Genomic DNA, 21,363 nt, shown 5'->3' on the forward strand with positions numbered 1-21,363 from the left:
AATATTCCTGATCTATGGAAATTCAAAAGTTAAATGAAACTATTTTACTGTAAAAAAGTACAGAAAATTAACATCAACACTTCTGTAGCTTAAAGCTTTAGAATACACGTAGGATACTAAAATGACAATGGAGATGTCCATAAGCTTCATTTTACCTCAAAGGTAAACAACATGACACAACATGGCTTTTCTTGTCAAGTTCTTCTATATTGATTTTAGGGCTACCTGCAACAACACCGAATTCCAAAGAATATGGTACATCTCCCCATGTTTTCCTTTTAGTTGGGCAGTACTGTCATTACTTACCAGGACCACAAAACCAGAAACTAGGATGATGATCGAAGTAATATTGTGTTACAATAAAAATCAACCAACACTTAATACAGATAGAAGCATTTCAAGAACTACAAAAACTGCAAAGTGATGCAGGACAGATGAAGTTTATTAAAACTATACAAGACTTTACTTACAATAATGATTAGATTTATAATATACTAGCCTCACACTGAATGCCAGTAATCTTGTATACTCCTGCTCTGAATAGCAAATGTATAATCACAGGCAGTCTTTTTAACCTGCATTTTAATTATAAATAGAGATTAAAGTAGAATACAAACACACTTGATTGTAAATATCTATTGTGACAATGACACAGACTTCATTTCCAGAAACACTTAAAAAACAAATGGGTGGAAAGCAAGAAATAAGGCCTGTGATTCATACAGGTTATTACAACTAAAATCTACTTCCAGTTCCTTCAGGTTCAGAGGATCTCAAAGGTGACTTTCTTAATACTGAGAGTAAAAAAACCCTTAACCTAGGGAGGAAGCACAGGCAGCTCAGCACAGCAGTGGCACTGGCACATGGCTTCAGTGTAAACTGTAAATTACCTTAGCTTTGTCTTACTATCCTACCGAGTAGTGTTCTGCATATGCTGTTAGTAAATTAATTACCTGAACACAGTGTTCACACTTGACTAAGTCTGTAAAATTAGGAAAAGATTCAGCAGAGATCTAGGATTTCAATATCTAAAGATATGTTTTATTGTGAGAAAGTCAAGACACTCCTATCCCGTTCTTCCCAAAGAAGGTCAAGAGCTGCACTGATCACAAGTATCTACAAAGGAAGATAATTCAGATGGGTAAATAGCTCTGCAGCCTTTTTTTTTTATATGGAAAGGCATAACTAGACCTATTTTATGAAAGATTATGTTGGATAATTCAGATTAGCAATGAATGCAAAGTTTAACAGATTTTAGGTAACTATACCAAGAAAAGGCATGTTGAGTACCCTGTAACTCCCAATCTTAAACCAATACATTTTTAAAGAGAGAACTGTAGCTAAAAAGGAAGCTTGAAACTGATGCACAGAAATTTCAAATACAAGTATATCCAGCATGTTTAATGAAGAATCCAAGATGATTATAATGGCCTTTCCTGGCTCTGAAAAAAAACCCCTATGATTCTGTAAAATATGTGCACCACAGATGTGCAATAAAAATAACTGTGTTCTAGATTATGAGGTATTAAATAGTATCACAACAGGAAGCTCATCAGTAGCTAAGAGTCAGGAATAAGTGTATTTATGTGTTTTGTAACACTTGCAAGAAATGATTTTCAGCCAGTCCAGATAAAACCAAATTGATAAAAAGCCACCAAGGTTAAAACCACCCCAGGTCTGCCAAGGCTGGCACGACAAGGGCCCTGATGCTTTCACGTCTGGCTGGCTCAGAAACGCACAGGCTGCAGCGGCAGCCAGCACAGGTCCCTGAGCATGGACAGCTCCTCCAGTCCTGAACTGCTGCTCCCTCTGAGCACACAGTCCCCAGGAATCCTTCCCAGCCCCAGCCTCCTGCTCCCAGGGAGGGAGGACACACAGAGCACTGCAATAAAGAGATCTTAAAAAACCTCCTCTATCTGCTCTAGAGGCCATATGAACTCCCGAAAAGTATTTCTGATGTGGAGATAGGCTTTGAGGAGTAGGAGAAAAGTGCAAAAGCTTTTACCCTTTTGAAAAATAAAAGACAGGTTTAAGTTAAAACCAAGCACCTACTGCTTCCCCTCCTATTAAAACACTGTAACTGAACAAAAGAGGAGGAGTTTGACCACTATTCAATATGGGTAGCTGTGAATGCCCTGATGAACATTCTCAGTACTAAGATGAAGTAAAGCAGTTTAAATGTGGCTTCTCAACTGCTGATTTGAAAATCTAAACAGGAACACACACAAGCATATTAGGTCTATGAAAGTGTTTTCAATTTAATAATAAATTTATAACAGCTGATAATTTTGAAAATAAATGTTACAAGTAACCACAGGGATGTTCTATAGCTACTGATTTCACTAATATGTGAGCACAAAGGGGCATATCTAAATCAATATAGAAAATTCTAGGATCCAGATCAGCAATTACATGATGTAAAGCCTTTCCTCTACAGATTGTTACACTATTTTGTCTAAATTTGCACAGGTGAGCAGTTATTTTAACACTGGTTGCATGGCTACCTCAAAAACCTATGTAATTAATCTGCATTGCTGGCACTAAAAATGGTGTGACAGAAGAATCTCCTGGTGAAGAAGGGAAAACATGAGCCTTTATTATAAACTGAGTCATTAATCCTCCAAGAGATCATTCATCTACACAAGCATGGCACAAGTTGTTTCAGCAGAGGAAGCATCTCAAACAATTGGCCACTAAAAGGAAAGCTTATTCAGAAAAACTCTGAAAGTAAAAAACACACATCAGAGAGAGAAGTGGCTTTGGGGACGTTTTAAGGCTTCCCCCAAACCTTGGGTTCATTGAAGAGATAAATAAATAAATAAACACTAACTTTTCACTTCAAGCATGAGTCAGTATTTTCCTCCTGTTATGAGCCCACCAATAAATTGACATATGTATATTTCCAAATCCTACTTTAACTACTGGATGAAAGTAGGTTTTCCAGCCATGTGAACCCTTCTACAGGACTTCTGTAGACAATAACCACAATAACAAAACCCTCTTTTTGAAATTGCGTTCTCATAATGGACAATACACGGATACCATGGTAACATACAATTTTAAAGGTAGGCAGCACAAATAATCCCAAAAACTATTAGTTGTGAGTACTGTATAGCAGCTAACCTTGAGGCTTCTCCCAAATACTGCAATCTCGCACAGTTCTGTTGATTTTTTTTTGTCTCAAACATCCAGGCCACAGCAGTGCTGGGCTCACAGTCCGTTGGGGCTGAAAAATGGAAGTGCCACAACCTCCTGCAGCTGTCTAGGAAAGCAGCAGAGCAGAGGACCCATGAACCACAGCAAAAGGTCATGCTGGGGGTAAAGACAACAATTTATGCTTGAAGTGCCGCCCTTATGCTGCAGCCTCCCCCCATGTGATAAAAAACCATGCAGAAAGATCCTTATCCTGCTTCCCTTCTGCCTGTCCTAAGGCCCTATGCACAGCACCAACCATGCCTACCAATACATGGTATTTGGCAAAACACTGACTTCAGATTTTGTAAAAGTTGAACCGTGACCCCCACCACCCCTGGAATCTGCCTTTTTTCTCTGATTCTCCTGCTGCTGGTTGGAGTTTGCCCACAGGAATGCTGCACTCCGGTGTTTCGCTGCTGGCACAGCCCCATGCCCCTGATTCCTGAGTTAGCAGCCTCCTGTTAGAAATGGCACCTCCCTCTCCCTTCTACAGAGCAGATGGCAGCATCCTCTTCCCTCAGACCAGCTTGTACCAAAGGATGCACCAAGAGGTGGCTTTGCCTGTGCTGCTCTTGGCAGAGCTCTACCTCCGGCGGGACCAGGACAATCTTTAGTCACATCTGCACGTGCTGTCTGTTTTAGCAGAGTCTCACCTCAGCAGAAAGTTCATTTCACATCAGAGCTTCCCCTCAGCTTCACTGCACAAGCTTTAGAACCATGCAGCCCACAAATCAGATTGCTATTACCAGTAGCAGGAGACAGGGCAGCATTATGTATACTCCAATACAATCCACTGATTCCCTCTTCTGAGACAGAGAGAAAAAGCCATCTGGTCTGCAGCACCAAGGCTGCCCACCATTTACCTCCACTGCAAAGTTACCAGGAGATAAGAAGAAGGAAAAAAATGGCATTGACTAAAATTAGTCACTCATTGGGCACCGACCCAACAGCCTGCAGAAACAATTTTTTGTCTTCAAAATATAAATCAAATTATTAGTATTTGAAGTATTTCTGCAATTGGGACCTTTAATATCCTAGACTTTTTCAGCTAGAGGATTTGCCACAGATTTGTTCTTTCTTCACCTGCATCCCAAATTACTGCATGGCTCTCCCCTGGCAGCACAGGAAAGGCCTCAAACTACAAGAAATCCATGTAAACTTAGGCACCATTTCAGGCTGTCAACATGAAGCCTCTCACTGTTTTATATGGACAGAATAGCAGCTTTAGAGAAGAACAAAACAGCAACTTTAGCAGATAAAACAAGTACATTTCACGAGAGACAACTGGGTGCATTACATTTATCTCACTCCTGGGTTAAAGAACAGTCACTGCCCAGCTGCATTACAGAACCTGCCAGAGGGCAAGTAGGTGCTATTAGAATACTCTGGGACAAATTCCACTTCATCAGACATCCAATCTGAAAGTAAAACTGTGTGGTTCTTACCATACAGCGAATTATCAGTTTTCTTGTCACCAAGTATGCTGTGTTTACTGGTAATTATTTTTATGTGAAAGCTCAGCTATGGTCTCCTACTTTACTATAAACTATGTTGGAGAAAATTCACAGGGGTGATGCATAAATCTCAAAGGCTCTTAGCAATGAACTATTCCAACTTTTTTTGGAACTTCTATTTATACATAAGAATATTCCAAAACCAATTTTGCAATACTTACTGTTATAATCCTTTATACGTTAAGCTGCAGACTGAGAGCTGCATGAAGTCAGTGCTAAATTAGCCAGGACTAAGTTTACATCTTAATTTTAAGTACAGGACTGGAAATGAAAGAACTATGTGTTGCAGTAACTAGTGTAATTTGAAAACATCCAGATCACCAAAACTGGAGAGCATAGGAATAGAAGCACAATGCAGCCACTCCTTGAAACTTTCACAATTCCAGCAGTTCAGCAGTGCTACAGAAAGCATGAACCCCCCTGTCTGATGGAAAACACCCCTGACTTGCACCAAATGTAGGTAAATACAAACCTTAAGGTCAAAGCACAGCAGAAGTTTACTGCCTTTACAAACAACTACACAGTGTCTGCTTCACCTGCCAAGCAGAGACTGTAACACCGATGCAGCTGGCAAGGGTCACCAGCATAGCCCAGTCCTAAGGGAAACTGAGTCACACACTCTACTATGGTATCTGCTACAGGTGAAGTGACAGATCTGTCAAACCTTCCTGATGTCACTGCAGGCAATATAAAAGTGACAGAGAAGTTATTTTTCATCCTTACGTTAACTTCTTCAAACACACAGTGCTTTCTCTGGAAAATGGGCAAGGCAAATGGAGGAACAGTAACTTAAACATTGCCCATTCTAGTGAACAGGGAAAGTTCATTTAATAAGCAATAAACCACAGCTAATTATTAATTACAGTCATATCAAGTGGCCCATGACTTGTATTAATCAGTCTCTAAATGCAGCACAGCATCCATGACTGAGCTGCGCTAAGTTAAGAATGTCAGCTCTATCCATAATTTATGATGATCCTCCATAAATCTGTTCAGTTAACACAATGACACCAGTCATGTGGGCACATTAACCAATTTTTCTCCTGACAGTTGTTGGAGCTGTAACAAAGACTCACATGGAGCAGCCAGAAGCAACATTTCCACTCTGAGTCACCTCTCTCTGAGATTCTTAGGATATGGAAGAATTGGTAACTTGATGAACTTGTGTGGTGCTGAACAAAACAGTGTCACCAAAAGATGTCTGCCCTGTTCTGTGCACATCTATTGAAACTAGTAAATGGCCTAGTTTTAGCTTGGCAGTTCACAGTTTGTAAGAGGACATATCAAGATGGCAGCTAGACCCATTTTACATTGAATAATTTCCTTTTCTGTAACACTCAAGTACTTTGTGCATGAATCCACACATACAGCAACACATGTCTGGTTTTTAGCTACGCTACGTTTTTATTAAATCCTTGCGCTCTTTCAAAACAACATCCACGCAAACCCTATGGAGATCACAGAATCAATGAGGTTAAAAAAGACCTCTGAGACCATGGAGTCCAGCTTTTAACCAAACACCATCATGTCAACTAGACCACAGCACTAATTGACACATCCAGTCTTTCCTTAAACACCTCCTTAGACAATGACTCCATCACCTCCCTGGGCAGCCCATTCCAATGTCCAATCACCCTTTCAGTGAAGAAATTCCCCCTAACGTTCAATCTAAACTTCCCCTGCTGAAGCTTGACATTATGCCCTCTCGTTTGTTGCCTGGGAGAAGAGGCCAATCCCCACCCGGCTACACTCTCCTTTCAGGAGTTGTAGAGAGCGATAAGGTCACTCCTGAGCCTCCTGTTCTCCAGGCTAAACACCCGCAGCCCCCTCAGCTGCTCCTCATGAGATTCATGCTCCAGACCCTTCCCCAGCTCCATTCCCCTTCTCTGGACTCTCTCCAGCACCTCCATGTCCTTTTAGCAGTGAGGGGCCCAGAATTGGACACAGCACTCGAGGTGCAGATATACAGAACTGAAGGCATGAAAACACATGTTTACACGCTGTCTTCCAGTACAGCCAGGTTTCTGCTTCTGACACACAACACAAGGTCTCTGAGCTCTTCCCTGCACATTCATCAGTGCCCCTAGACACAGTGTGTGCATGCCCTCACCCCCAGCCCTGCGGAGCTGCTCGCACCGTGCACGGCACAGGCTACGAATACACAAGCCCTTCTGGCCCCTAGGGGCGACAGCCAGGTCCGGAGCGCCGGGCAGCTCACCCTTCCCCGGGACAGGACGCTCCTTCCCCCGCACTGCCCCGACCCCCGCGGGCAGGGCGGGCTGTCACTGCGCCCCGCCCGGCTCCCGCTTCCCGCCCCGCCTGCCCGGCAGGTGCCGCCCGGGCGAGGCGGGGGGCCCAGCCCCGGCACCCCCGAGGGCGGCGGGGGTCGCACCCTCGGGACGGAGCTCCCCGCCCGCCGCTCGGGCCGGGGCCTCGCTCGGGAGGGGCGGCGGCGAGGGGGTGGGGGGGGGGGCCGGGCCGGCCCGGTTGCCAGGGAGGAGGCTCGGGCTTCGGCCCCGCACAGCGCCCGCGGCGGGAGGGAGGGAGCGAAGAAGGGAGGCGGGCGGGCGGCAGGACGCGGCGCGGGTGTCCCGCCGGGACGAGGGGGCGGCGGGAGCGGGGGCACCGGTCCCTACTCACTCTCGTCAGGCAGCTGATCCAGCTCCGCCATCTTGAACGAGCCGCGCCGCTTTTTCAAAGGCTGCCTGGCGCGGGGCATTCTGGGGGAGGAGACGGGGCCGGACGCGCGGCGGGCGCGCGCGCGGGGCGGGGCCTCCGCCCTCGGGCCGTGAGGGGCCGGGCGGCGGGGCCCGCGCGCCGCTCCCGGGGCAGGAGCGGGCTCGGCAGGGCGGAAAGGGAACAGCGCCGTCCCGGAGCCTGGCGGGACCACACCACCATCGCTAAGGAGTACTTCCAATTCCCTGCCACTGGCCAGGGCGCCTTCCAGGTTGCTCAGAGCCCCATCCAAACTGGCTTTGAACGCCTCCAGGCCTGGGCTAGCCAGAGCTGCTCTCGGTAACCTGTTCCATTGTCTCACCACGCTCCCAGTAGAGACTTTTTTCCTAATACCTAACCTAATTTTCCCCCTCTTTCAGTTTGTACCCATTAGTCGTTGTCCTGTCACTACTACAGTTCCTGACAGTCCCTGTCTGGCTTCCTTAGAGCTCCCCTTCAGATACAGGAAGGTTTCCATGAGGTCTTCACACAAATTTCTCCAGGCCTGAAGAGCCCCAGCTTTCTCAGCCTGTTGTCATAGGGTAGGTGCTCCAGTCCTCTTACCATCACCATGGTCCTCCTCTAAACTCACTCCAGCAGTTCCCTGTCATTCTTACGATGCGGGATGAGGGGGACTGGGTGATTGGCAGTTCAGGATGGGGGGAAAGGGCGGGGAGGTGTTGGCTGTCACAAAGGGTCACCCCAAATCACCAAAGGGTGATTTGAGTCTTTAACAACCCCATTACGTTATGCCCATCCTCCTTCACTGAGTAATAACTTTTGGCTAAACTGTGCCCGTTTTCCTAGTCGCTTTTCATAAAAAACTGCAGAGGTGAGGCTGCAGGAGTAAGGGATCACAACAGTCCCGGCCCAGCCAGCCCTGGCCCTGCTGTCACAGCCTGTGGCACCCCGCCCAAAAGCCGGCTGAAATGCTCACCGAGCCCAAGGCCTGAAGGTCAAGGTCTCACTTGTTCTCACCCGGTGCCAGGGAAAGCCAAGAAACCCCAGAAGTGGGTTGCTGTTGCCTAACAAGCTCCTTGTCTTGGCCTGCCCTCCACCATCTCACCCCTGATAGCTTTCTTCAAGCAGCAGCAGTGGGGTTTTTTTGTGTAGTTTTCTTAGATCTCTGCATCACAGTGAATTCTAAAGCTTCTGCATCAAGAAATACAAGCATGGAAATAGCATCATGAACCACAAGCACCTTAATTGCTCATGGACCAGACTCTCTACATAGGTGTTGATATTTGGCTTTGATAATGGTGTCTATTGCTATTATACCAACCAAAATTCTTTTTTTTAAGATATAAAAATAAATATGAAAATGCAAATTGAGCCTCAAAATAAATAAACAGTCTATCTTAGTAAAGGCTAAGTCTTTGTCACATGTTAAACATATTGTCAAGAGCACAGTGGTGTAATACAAAATAGATGCTATTCCTGGTTGTATGCAGCTCTTTGAAAGCACCTAGGTGAAACCAAAGATTCTACACAATACAGAAAATGTCTATCTTGGGACATGGAATAGAGTTTAATTTGTGTTCTTAATTTGCTAATGAACTCAGATGACTAGGCACTCTAGCAGGTTGAGAGGGCCAGGATATAGGTCATGTTATTAAACAATTTTAACACACAAATATATAAAATCAATGCTGCCCTTGTGCTCAAGGGGAAGGAAAAAAGCCAGTTTTTAAGTGAAGAAACAAACTGAGTGAAATGCTTTAGAAATTTCCCCCAGGGCTTTCTATGTACATTGTAGCAGAGCTAAAAAAAGAAATAAAAAAAAAAAGAGGAAAAAGAAAATACAAAGCCTAGCTTGCATTTCCAGCCCCCTTTTCAGGTCATTTTGAAAGGTTGTTTAAACAGCTTTCCCTCCCCTTAGCCCCCAAAGGGCCTAAGACACTTCAGTCAGAGCTTTCCATACTGCACAGCTCCAAAGAAAGCTGCTACAGTAGACAGTTGCAAAGCACTGTAGGCACAACGCTACAGAAACTAGTAACAAAATACGACTAAATAGTAATCTGTGCTACATCAAACACCAACCCCCCTCCCCTGAACATTAAATCCTGCACAATTTTCCCCTTTTAATAAAACAGTTCCACCACCCAAAACACCTGACATGGACCAGACCTTCCAGGCTCAGTTAAACAACATGTTAATGACACCAATATTTCTCTGTATTTCAGCTGTGCTCCCCTTGCTCCAAGGGCATGGTAATGCTCAGCTCAGACTGGCGACACGGAGACTTCCACAGCTGACAGAAGACACCGATCACTAGCCAAGTTTTTACTGCTGTGCTTTGTAAACCTTGTAATCAGGTGTGGCTGCCAGGGTTGCCCAGAGCCACCCCGATGCTGCAGCTTTCCCTGAGCAAGGGCTTTGCATGGGAGGGGTGAAAAGTGTTCTACAACACAATAACATTTCGCAACAGTCCTCAAGAGTGTGAATTTCTACAAGGGAAAAAAGAAAAAGGAAACAAATTCAGGGCCTTTCAGGGCATCTTTGTAGACTGCAACAAAACTAGATGAAAAACGTGAGATTTTCCCCCTCGCCAAACATCTCCTGCCAATCATCTCACAAATTAACAGGTGTGGAGGTAGACTTCAGCACAGTGATGATTATTCCTTCATTTCATTCCAACAGCTGCACTTGGAAAATATTTAACAGAAGCCATTACCATCTACTATGTTGAAAGGGTAACAATCAACACTGTATTATGATTCCTGGATAAAGAACCTTTTACATCTTGGCCTTTAATGAACGCTGCAGTATCTCCGTGTTCTGGTTTTTCATTTGTCCTGTGCTCGCTGTTCCCAAGTCACACAAATGCGACCCTATTTACAAAGACCCAGCCAGGGCCATTGGTCAGCGTGCACACAGACACACAATGTTTTCAGTGCATCCTTTTACCATGCTGGCAAACGTGCAGTTTGCACTTGGGTGATGTGGAAATGACACAACTCTTCTGACAGGCAGGGTGACTGAAAACATGTTCTCGCTGCCAACAACCTGCCTTAGGTGCTGCTGACTCACCTGCGTGGCATAGCTGGAGGGAGGTCTCTAAATGGCTGCACTGCTGCCATTCGCTCTCGCCAGGGTCACGTTAGGCAACTGCTCCTAATGGTGTGTGCTGAAATGCTGCAGAGAGCACTGCCACGCTCCCATTGCTCCTCAGTTGCTGCAGATGATAGTAAGACATGGGTTACACCACCTACTGACCAATGCATTCAGAGTCCTATCAGCAAAGAGCAGGTAGTGCTGCGGCCAGGGGACAGCTATGCTGTCATTTTCTCATCTCCCCTAGGCAGGCCCTGGCAGTAGGAAGAAAAGCACAGACAGCTGGCAGAAGAGAGCGCTCTTTAGTCACTGAAGTACCTTCTTGTGAAGTCTGAGTCCTGCTGCATTAATCACATTATGAAATTAGACTCTTTAATGAGGGGGTGTAGTAGTTTCCCCTTTGAGTTGTTAGGAAGTCATTCCTTCTTCTCTCCTTGCCTGTCCCTGTGTATCTCACTTCTGTGGAAGTGATCTGCAATGCCCACAACAGACCCACATGCTAACTTCACACTAGAACAAATTCAAATCATCACAGCAACTCATCTTGGCTGGGACCTACATCTGCATTTCTTCTCACAGGTGCCACTTCATCTCCAAAATGACCATTTCTGGAGAAGCAGTCTGGCATTAATTTTAAAGTTAAAGCACACACAAGCTCTTGTTCAGATACATGTACTCCACAACAGTGGAAACTATTTTTATGGGCATAACAGGAGTGTGAGTATAATGGACTAAGTTAGGGGCCTCAACACATACATAAAAGCATTTCAGGCAAAACACTAAGTGGGATATAAATTGGCTGCAATAACACTTCAGCAGACAATTACATCATTATGTCCCCAGAATTCACAGAGTGAGGTCTGTAACAGTTTCCCAGAAAGCAAGCTGAAGCAGAGACCTCAGTAGTTACAAACACTGCAGGCCTCATTTAAGAACAGGAGTACAATTATTTATGGCATTGACAAAGTTTCATGTGTCCAGAGGTCTTTTTCATATAGAAATTATTTGTTTGGGGATTTCCCCCCCACTTTCTGCTGATTAGAAACTGAAGGGAGGCAGGGGCAGAATGTCTTTGTTTTATAGCTAAATTACCAGGATGGGCAACTTGTGCTTGAATTTTTTTTCTCAGACATTTTTTCCCTGCATGAACTCAAGCAAGTCACAAAGAATTTACACTGACTGCCAATCAGTAAGCCTAGGCTGGCTTCCTTCAATTAACTGCAAGGACTATCTTAATGTCTGTGAGCCACTGTACAACAGAGCCTGCAGCCATGCCAAATAAAGACAAAATGGTTAAATATTTATAAATTGCTGCTTTTGGTAGTCTAACATTTAGATCAGAAGCCACTTCTCAACATGTCTCCCCTGAAAAAGCACAGGATGTCATGGGACTTAATGTCTTGAAAAGCCGTTCCTTTCAAGTGCTTTTGACAGAAATGGGGCTGCCTATTCATGCAGCTCTGCTCTGTGCTCCTACTGCCAAAGCAGTGCTTTCAGTGACTGGCACATGCTGCTCCTCCCAGCCTGGCCCCGGGGAGAGGCTGTTCATCCGCTGGGTCCAGCGGCACCAGCGCCCACCCCCAGGAGAGTGCATCTGCTCTGCTTGGACAAGTTGGCAGCAGAAGCAGCACCTGGACTGACATCAGATTTCACTGCAGGACGGTGACAGGGCTCTCCCACAGTCCCCAAAGGGCATCTGCTGCCTCTTCAGAAAGGCCTGTAGCTTTTCCTGCTGTATTTGTGAGGTTAGGGACAGCTTGGGATGCACTTGCTTGTGCTGCCTTCAACTCCTGGTCCCAAACTGAACTGTAAACTGCTTTTTTAGAGGGGGAAAAATTATCTATCTTTTAACTAAATTGAAGAAGTTCTCATGTTCTCTTTCAGAGACTGACAACATCATACTTAAGTGACTTACCAAAAGGGATTTTTGGAAGCAAAACAATGATTAGCCACTGGTTAAGCTACTTAAGAGGCATAAGACAGGCTACTCTCCTCACTTCCTCTCAGAATCCATAATCACCAACCTCAATCAATTTTTTCTGTTCAGCTGTCTACGAGCCATACAACTTACCCAGTACTTCTACATTTCCTTTTCTCCCTGAAAACAGCTTTATTTTTCATCTATCAGTCTTCATTCTCTTCTCATTCAGGAGTCCTAGGAAGACCTGCACCATTAGCAATCACTTTGGTTTAACTCTTTTTACAAAAGGCCCTGGGATACGACATCATTTTAGGAAAAAGATCTGCTGTTCCAACACAGGTTACTAAAGGCTGAAGTCACAACTGTCAGAATGAGCTTGAACTGTCCCCTTCTTGGGAATTAGCCATCTCTTTCTGTAATGCCTCAGAGAAATCAGTAATTTTTGAAGAGAACAATCTGATGTTGCTTTATGGTTAAAGTGCTCCCATATTGCTCAATAACTAAAAGTGAGAAGTAACAAATGTCATGAAACATTGAAATTATCAGTTTGTATAGCTCTTTTGAGACAGAGATTTCAACACCACCGACAGCGTATCAGCAGACCTCACTCCAGGTCTTGCTGAATGAAGCTTGAGCCCAAACTCAACTTACAGCTTTGTTAGGATGTGAGTCTACAACAACCAACTTACATCATGTCGAAGGCAGGTATTTAAAGGAGGTTTATTGGGGCTAATACTAAATTCAAACAGCCACAAGCTCATTTTCCATGTTTACCACACCAACTGTTGACAGATGAAGTCTCAGTGGAAAGTCCAAATTTTAATTTCACCGTAACTTCCGGAAACATGACTACAGATTTCAGTATTTGGCATTAGATCCTTAAGAGAGATACCATGTTTAAGAACATTCTACCAAATACATTTAAATTATGACTCAAAACCAAAACAATTTGGAAGTTTTGAAACATAAAACTGTTAGTATGAAATTAGCTTTTATTTTTTTACCTCAAAATAAATGCACATTTATCATTTAGTCAAGTGAAAACTGAAAAAGAGTATCTTAAACAAGGGGGAATCTTAACAGAGCAAGTACCACAAACATGCTCAAGTTCCTTCTCCTGCTCTTGCCCAGCTCTGTTTGGCTAAGAACACCAGAATAATTTCCTTTTTTCTTTCTTGTCAGTTTGGTCAATTAAAAGAAACACTTAAAGCACCAGAATCAGAAGTGGTAAAAAACAAAACCAGGTACTTTTCTCATCAGAATTCAGGCCCATGTATTGCCACACTTTTTATATAAAACTTTCAATAAGTGTTGTACTAAATAGGATTTAGTAATTTCTTCTGCAGTTTAGCTCTTGATATCTTGGTAAGAGAAGTCAATGCATAAGCATGTCAGAAGTCAACGCTATAGTGTAACTACAGTATAACTCTAACAGGGCTTCTAAATACTGTTCACCAGAGTGATGTCTTATAGTTGAATTTCAGTTTCAACAGGTACTTCAGATTTACCTGAGCAACATCATACACAATATATCTGGGAAGAATGTTAAGGAATAATTACAGCAGTTGATATTAATGACACAGAAAAACCTCAAAATACAGTGAACGTCACCTTTGAACTTAAGTTACCATACAGATACCTGGGTGATTAACCAATTCTAAGAGCTCAAACCACAAAGCTTTAAATCTGACTTTTCTATGAATCTGAAAATGTTTTATACAATAGTTAGGAACAAGCAATTATGTTCTGTGGAGAACAGTGCAGCAGGAATCCTGACTGACAGGCAGGTGAACTGACTTAGATATGGGGCTGTAGCTCCTGAAAATTATTTTTTGTCAGAGTAACACATCTCTCTCTTGATATCTAGGTAGAAGAGTCATATAGCTTAAATGAGAGCTACAGATTCAGACCCAGAATTTACAATTGTAATTGCAGTTCTATTGCTACCTTCCAGCACAGAGTCATTAATGCCTTCTTAATTTCCCACTAAAAAAACCAAACTGGAATCACAGAGAAGAGCTCTACAATGATTGCCAGCGTCATTCTTATTTTTCCAGAGACAGTCCCAGCTCATCTATTTGTTTCACAATGCTTTAGGCCTCAAACTTACCTCTAATCCCAAAGTGCAAAACAAAATAAATACACATCATGTTACCTCAACTAGCCAATATAAACTGTATTATAGCTCATCATCTGACAATGGTGTATGCAAGAAAACTCAAGATAAAACCAGTATTGCCATGAGTTGTGTTGCCCAGACTCCTTGTAGGAGGAAAACAGCTCAGCAAGGCCAAAGGCAATTTCTACAAACCCAAAGATTGCATTACTGGGTTACCTGCTTCACTGGCAGTGAAGAAAGCGAGCTGGACCTTAGACATCACTTATTTGCATTCTTATGACCTCTTGTGGATTTAAAGCACTAATTGATTTGGAGGCACTTCTGCCTAGAAAGAGACTTAATGGCTGCATCTCTGCTGGGCATTTGGGCCATACCTCAACACCTGCAGAGGTCTAGGGAACATAAAAGATGGGCTGAGAGAGTGCAAGAGCACAGAGCTGGCTCCCCCACCTCTTCCTGGCCAAGCTGGCCTACCACAGCACCATGAGGGAGAAACCAGACTGGAGCAATGAGCAACCACAGGCTGCATTCCCCTCCCCCTGTCCTGGCACATGTCTGGGCAAGACACTACAGGGCAGTTTTGCCTGACCACTCCAGTAAATTTTGTTCCTGTTGGGAACAGCTATTGGTATGTGTATCACTTCCTTTTTTTGCAGAATGACAATTTAAGTGCAGCAACTGTAAAATCATCCCCCTTGCAGAAGAGATTGTCTGCAAATACTCCTCAAAGCAGATCTAAACAAAACAAAACACAGTGAGGCAAAACTCCTAACTGGCCTTAGTGAGTTCCTGCAAATGCAGCAACACTCAAACACTGTGTGCAGCCAATGTAACAGCAAAGGATACTCATTATACAGAAGACATGTATCATTAATTCCTGTGGAGATCCCATTCCCTAAGGGAACCTCCACGCCACCAAGGGTGGTCGTGGCTGTGGGATCAGGCGCGGTTTTGCCCAAGCCTAGAAAGGGAAAACAACATTAGTTACAAATCGAGGAGGCAAACAGACTTTGCACAAGAAGAAAATGATCCAGCCAGCCAAATACTACTTCACATATACTTTCAAATCAAGTGTAGAAGTATCTTCAACAGAACATGAAAAATACAGTTTGTTTATTCAATTCAGCATCACCATATTTATGGCAGTTGTACTCTGCTACATTAAAAATGAGAATTTTAGACTTTGAATTGTTAATTGTCTAATCTATATGATCAAAGCTAAACCAGAACAGATTTGTAGCTCTCATATCCTAACTCCATTAATGAAAACATGTACATCGCAGCATTTTCAGACAAGTACAACAAACCAATTCTTATTCTCATTAATATTTTCAATATAAATCTGATTTGATATCCATAAGAACATGAGTAGTATGTATAGAAAAAGGTGCAAAATCAATTTTTATTCTCTTTTAGGCAACCTATTTTTAAGATTCTCAAAATGAATAGTTTAAGATAAGCCACTCATTACTGAAGATACTTTTCTTCATTCTCCCATCTCGGTACAGAAGACAGTCATAATTACCATTTATTTTGCTTGAGTTAGACAGCTAAGTCTTTTCTCTCATCTTCTTTTTCAATATATGACACTTTTTGCAGATAGAAGTGTAATGAGAGCAGTTGTTCCATCTGAACTTTTATTCCTAGCTTTTCCCTTCTGTCCAAGCTTCTAAGCCACTTTGGAAGCTAAACAATTACTCTTCTGATCTATTAATCTCTCTTCTAAAATACACAGTATTGTTACGATGAAAGCGAGTAAGAAGTTGGAGAATGTACTTTATATTTTCTCAAGTGTAACATCAAATAGAAGTTCCCTCCTGAACTTCAGCACCTTCAGTCTTAACACTCCAAGTGTATTAACCTGCATCTTAAAACACCCCATACACATCCTGATGCAACTAAAGGATAACATTATGCAACTTCTTAAAGGATGTACAGCTAAGAAGTGAGTTCAGCTCTCTTCACTAAGAAGAGCGCCACAACCAAGTCTGCCATCAACTACAGATTACTGATGACAACAACTAATGCTTACCTTTGACACTGTGTTTTCCCTTGGGCAACTTTGTGATGTGGGAAGCATTCTTTAGTTCATACCTGGACAGCACAAAGAACACACAATAGCACTTAACATTTGTCTTAAGCTATCTTAGTGAAAAAAAAAAAATCACAAATTTTTCAGGCTTTAGTTTATGATGAGTTAATGTAAAGTTAATCTAAATTCTAGTCTTCTGGAACTCCAACTTTCTTTGTCTTGGTTACTAATTTTAATGATGTTGGCATTTTTTACAAGATTCAGCTAGACCTGCAACAATAGCTGTTATTGTAAGAAAAACCACATCTTGTTTCTGAAGTAAAAACACATGCTTCTTCACACTGAAGAGAAGGCTTGCGATCTTAGCATCACCTTCTATGAGGATGTATTAAGCACATTTGGCAGATACTCGTTGTAAGTTACGTACATATTTCCAAGGGCAACTTCTCCCAGTAGTACTAAACCTATGGGATCAGCTTGAGATGTGTGACAGTAGTTTGCACTCTTGGATACCATGTCTGCAAAATAGATGCCCTTCCCAAACATGTAGCCAGTCTGCAAGAAGGAAATAAATAAATTAATAAATAAATAAAACAGGGGCAATAAAATAACCCAAAGGCAGCATTGAATCCACCTGGTTGGGCTCCCAGGAGAGCAAAGGTACAACTCAAGTTCCTGTGGACCCCAATGCGCACCTCACTCGGGGGACACGATGTTGTCTAAATGGTGGCAGATAACACAGGGGGCTCCCCACACAGAAATTCCCTTCTTTATGTTGTCCCTGCCTGTGGCCATCTCTGGGCACAGAGATGTAGGCAACCAGAGAAGCTATTTCACCTACCACAGGAGCTTCAGGAGGAGCTATCCTCAGACCCTGCGAGAGGATCCCAGCGAAGTTGGTGGTGCGGGAGCCGTGCCACAGCAGCTGGCGGTTGTGGAGCTGCCTGAAGGGCTTGTAACGCTGGCTCTCCCCCTCACGCTCAATCCTGAAGATCTTCAGTTCAAAAGAGGATAGGAGGAAAAGAATAACCAAGCAAATAAACCATTACTTTCATGCAACTCATCAGAGGGGAGAAAAAAAAAATCATACAATCTGCAATGTACATTGATCTGCTAGGGAAATTGATTGGGATGGGTTTTAGTGTTTGTAATTGGCTAGCAAAAAAGAGGTAGCAGCAATCACGCGGTTCTTCTTGTTGATTACTTCTCCACATTTTCTTCTGCATTTTCATGAGGCTCTATTTTTCTGAAAAAATCATTCAATGAACTAAGGCTCAATTTCAGATGATTACTCCTCCACCTTCCCTTTGAGGCAAATTAAATTAAAATAAAAACACCAAAGCAAAAACACCTCATTAGATTCATCTCTGCCTAGACTTCTGCTATTGTAATTTAAAAAAAACGTTCTAGCAAATCACCCCTTCAACAGAGGAAAATGGGTAAGTTACTCAAAAATATAAGGCAATTGCAAACAAGCAAGTCAACTTAGGAGAGTCCATCTTCCCAAAGATAAACCCCATTATTGCCCAGCTTACATCCACAACTTTGAGGTCATATGCATTGTGGGTAGCAGCGTGAGTGTTCTTCACATATTGTTTGATAATCTTGGCTTCTTCTGAATCTTTGTCAACAACCTGCAAAGAGACAAATGAGAAGTTTCCTCAGCAAACAAACTAGTAGCCATCTTAGAACATGACAACATCCACACTATGCCTGCAACCACCCCCTTTAAACCTCCACAGCCATTTAAGTGGAAACACATTCCTAGTTAGAGAAGAAGCACAGATATACAGACAGCCACAGAATGTCTGAGACAATGCTGGAAATTAGATGATTTTCAATTCCACTACACAAAGAAGGGTCAATCACTCAGTCCAGTCCAACTTTCAACACCTCCAAGAAGAGAGCCTCCATGGCCTCTCTGGGCAACCTTTTCCAGTGTTTGACTGCTGTCAGAGTAAACAAACTAAAAAACCCAAACCAAACAACATCAATAACAAAAGCTTTTTCTTTTTGTTTAAACACAAATTCCTGTATTTCAATTTGTGTCCATTGCCTCTTGTCACTGGAAATCACTGAAGAAAGTCTGCCTCTGTCCTCTTGCCTTCTTTCTCCCATCAGGTATTCGTAGCTATTGATACAATATCCCTTGAGCTTTCTTTTCTCCAGGTGAAAACAGCTCAGCTCTTTCTGCATCTCTCTGAACACATGCTCCAGTTCCTTAACCCACATCAGTTCCATGTATCTGTCCAGTTACAGTTTGGATGATTTATTTTACTCCAAACTAACAGGACATCAGCTTGTATTCACAGCCACTCATTGCCTTTTATTTTCTTTACCTTAATATCTGTTTTAAGTTTTTCATAGTTGATGTCAATTGGGTCTTTATCTCCATCTTCATTTCCACCTCTGAGAAGGCTATAAGCAACCTCAATATCAAGCAAGTTGTCCAACATCTGCACTTTAGCCTGAAGAATTGAAACAGGTAATATTATGTTACTTAGGCCTTTGACATGTTCAGAATAAGTCTGGGATATCCCAAATTAAAAAAGTGTCTGACAATCACTGGCCACATGGTGCCATCTAATAACACAACAACACTGTGTTTAAATATATATACCCACCCAAATATATTAAAATATACACACATATATATCCATAACATCTCTATTTTCTAATACCTTATGCATATATGTATTTACACAGACACATGCACATAAACAAAGAAGATATTCTGAAGAAAAATTTAACCTCATGAAAGCATGAGGTTAAACTTGTTTTTCTTTAGATCGTCTTTTAGCTTGTGAGGTTTTTATGCTTTAACCTCTGCTTTTATGAGGTCAAGTAAGTGTTAAACCTCACATATTCTCTATGTTAGATGTCTGACATTAAGACCTGTTGCCTGCAAATAACAATCAATACCTGAATGTATTCCAAGTTATTTAGGAGAGGTGGCTTCTTCATCCCAAAGTCATGAGGAATTAGTGTATAGAAGCGGTTGGAGAGATCCAAAATCTGGGATTCTGAACCACTGTCAGAAACTGCCTAGACAAGACAACAAGCACCGAAGAAAATTACTGAGTAAGACTAAGTCTCCATTGCAATAAAAACATACAAGATACTTAGGGACTAACATAGGAGCAGCAATGCAAATAGTGTTTATGCTGAAACTCTCACAGGACTAAAAAGAACAATTCCATTTAATTGTCTTGCATGTAGCAAGTCACAGTATCTGCACAGAAATACATAGAACTGTGTATGAGAAAAATTCAATGGGAATTATGTTTCCAGAGGACAAAATAAAGCCTTCAGGACATTTAAGTAGTGCATATCCTTGTCAAGGGTCTGGTCTAATCTAGCAACTGAAAAAATTCCTATATCTATGCTTTGCCAGGGAGCCCGTGACAAAAAAACATGGGTTATGCTGGTACATTTTTGCAATCTGTAAAGGCAATACCACGTAGTGATTCTGGAATGGTTCAGATCATGACGTGTAAATACAGCAACGTTATCAAACCAGACACTTTCCTGTGTCAACTTAACCTTTATTCTCATCCTCTGACAGACTTCTCTGGGGTAGAAACACAAACTCACTACTAGATCAAGGCACCAACTTCATTTGCTCAGCTGCCATTTATGTTTGCCATGGCCTAAAGTTTGGGCTACAAAAATGCTGAAGACACAAGTACTGCCTACACTGATACAACAATGAAGAGAACTAACTGGTTACCCATGGAAGCCATATCCTCTTCCCCAGAGAGACAGAAAGCAGAGCTCAGCATTCACCCCACTGAGCCCAGAACAACTTCTGAATTCCCTTTTTGCTCTAACATCTCTTTTATGCTCACCTGCTGAACCTCATTCAGGATGGAGTATGCACTCTGGATCTGTCGCTTGCTCAGTTTTCCCAATGGCATCTTCTGCAAGTCAATCTGATAAAGATGTAAGTATTAAACCAAATTTTCACTACTTTTAAACCACTGCAGCATTCTCTCTCTGGTTTCTAGAGAACTAATTTCTCCATGATAATAGGACTGACCAACAAAACAGTTTAGACTCTGTGGATTGAGGAATTATGACAGAAGGACACACCATTGAGAGGACATCCTATAACGAAAGGAATACTGCAATAGGACGCTAAGCACACATGCTAGGGCAACACAAAAAATAGGATATTAAGTATCTGGCATGAAGTTTAATATCAACCTGGTGTCAGATGCATTCCTTAATCAGTTAAGTAACCATATACTTAAGGCTGGCAAAGCAGTAAACTGAAGGAAGGAAAGAGAACTAATTCTTGTTCATGAGGTCATCTGTGTCTAGGTACAATCCAGACACTCTCTTCCAACTTTACCCTACAATTATCAAGGGTCAAATGCAAAGATACTGTAAGGTGCTTCATATTCATGAAAAATGAGCCAAAACTCCTCAACTAAGTTAAAAGCAATGTCTTGGTTGCCTGCATTTATCCACTGATTTAATTTAATGTTGGTTTTCTTTGTGTATTGATGGATGTTGGGAGAGTATTGGAAAATGCTATATTGTTAAAGGACCACTTGAATGCAAAAATGTTCAACAAAAATCAAGCCCACTGGAGTCTTTTAGAAAGATCATACATATGCCCTCTAGACTCTTGACAGTACTCACCATACACTCTGCAGAGTAAACTAGTTTTCACTGAAGTTGATGGATTTAAGGTTTAGCTCATGGACAGAAGATCCCATGAAACCATGACTATCACATACTGTCTGGCTAAGTCCCTCATTATTTATCCACTATGGAGCTAGGAAACCCAGCTGTATGTATCTTCTCT

At 42.5% G+C, this 21,363-nt stretch overlaps 2 protein-coding genes and 1 long non-coding RNA gene across 4 annotated transcripts in view; 1 reads left to right on the forward strand and 2 right to left on the reverse strand.

Moving 5' to 3' along the window:
- Positions 1-7,428, reverse strand: part of LIN9 (lin-9 DREAM MuvB core complex component) — a 38,463-nt gene extending 31,035 nt beyond the window's left edge. The window contains exon 1 of the mRNA XM_053939392.1: positions 7,350-7,428. Coding sequence (XP_053795367.1) covers positions 7,350-7,428 — 79 coding nt within the window. The remainder of the gene's footprint in view (positions 1-7,349) is intronic.
- A 54-nt stretch (positions 7,429-7,482) lies between these two features.
- Positions 7,483-10,178, forward strand: LOC128785627 (uncharacterized). 2 transcript variants are annotated; one of them, XR_008429954.1, is made up of 3 exons: positions 7,483-7,724; positions 7,805-7,966; positions 9,608-10,178. It is a non-coding gene; the product is annotated as an uncharacterized LOC128785627 (long non-coding RNA). The 2 variants fall into 2 exon arrangements; XR_008429955.1 differs by having other exon boundaries at positions 7,872-7,966.
- A 2,916-nt stretch (positions 10,179-13,094) lies between these two features.
- Positions 13,095-21,363, reverse strand: part of PARP1 (poly(ADP-ribose) polymerase 1) — a 30,928-nt gene continuing 22,659 nt past the window's right edge. Inside the window, exons 15-23 of the mRNA XM_053939190.1 lie at positions 20,399-20,482; positions 19,473-19,595; positions 18,890-19,018; positions 18,086-18,184; positions 17,392-17,544; positions 16,978-17,105; positions 16,551-16,612; positions 15,365-15,479; positions 13,095-13,932 (exon numbers count right to left, since the gene is read on the reverse strand). Of these exons, the coding sequence (XP_053795165.1) occupies positions 13,851-13,932; positions 15,365-15,479; positions 16,551-16,612; positions 16,978-17,105; positions 17,392-17,544; positions 18,086-18,184; positions 18,890-19,018; positions 19,473-19,595; positions 20,399-20,482 (975 nt within the window). The 3' untranslated portion in view covers positions 13,095-13,850. The remainder of the gene's footprint in view (positions 13,933-15,364; positions 15,480-16,550; positions 16,613-16,977; positions 17,106-17,391; positions 17,545-18,085; positions 18,185-18,889; positions 19,019-19,472; positions 19,596-20,398; positions 20,483-21,363) is intronic.

This window comes from Vidua chalybeata, chromosome 3, assembly GCF_026979565.1.
Source record: "Vidua chalybeata isolate OUT-0048 chromosome 3, bVidCha1 merged haplotype, whole genome shotgun sequence".
NCBI lineage: Eukaryota > Metazoa > Chordata > Aves > Passeriformes > Viduidae > Vidua > Vidua chalybeata.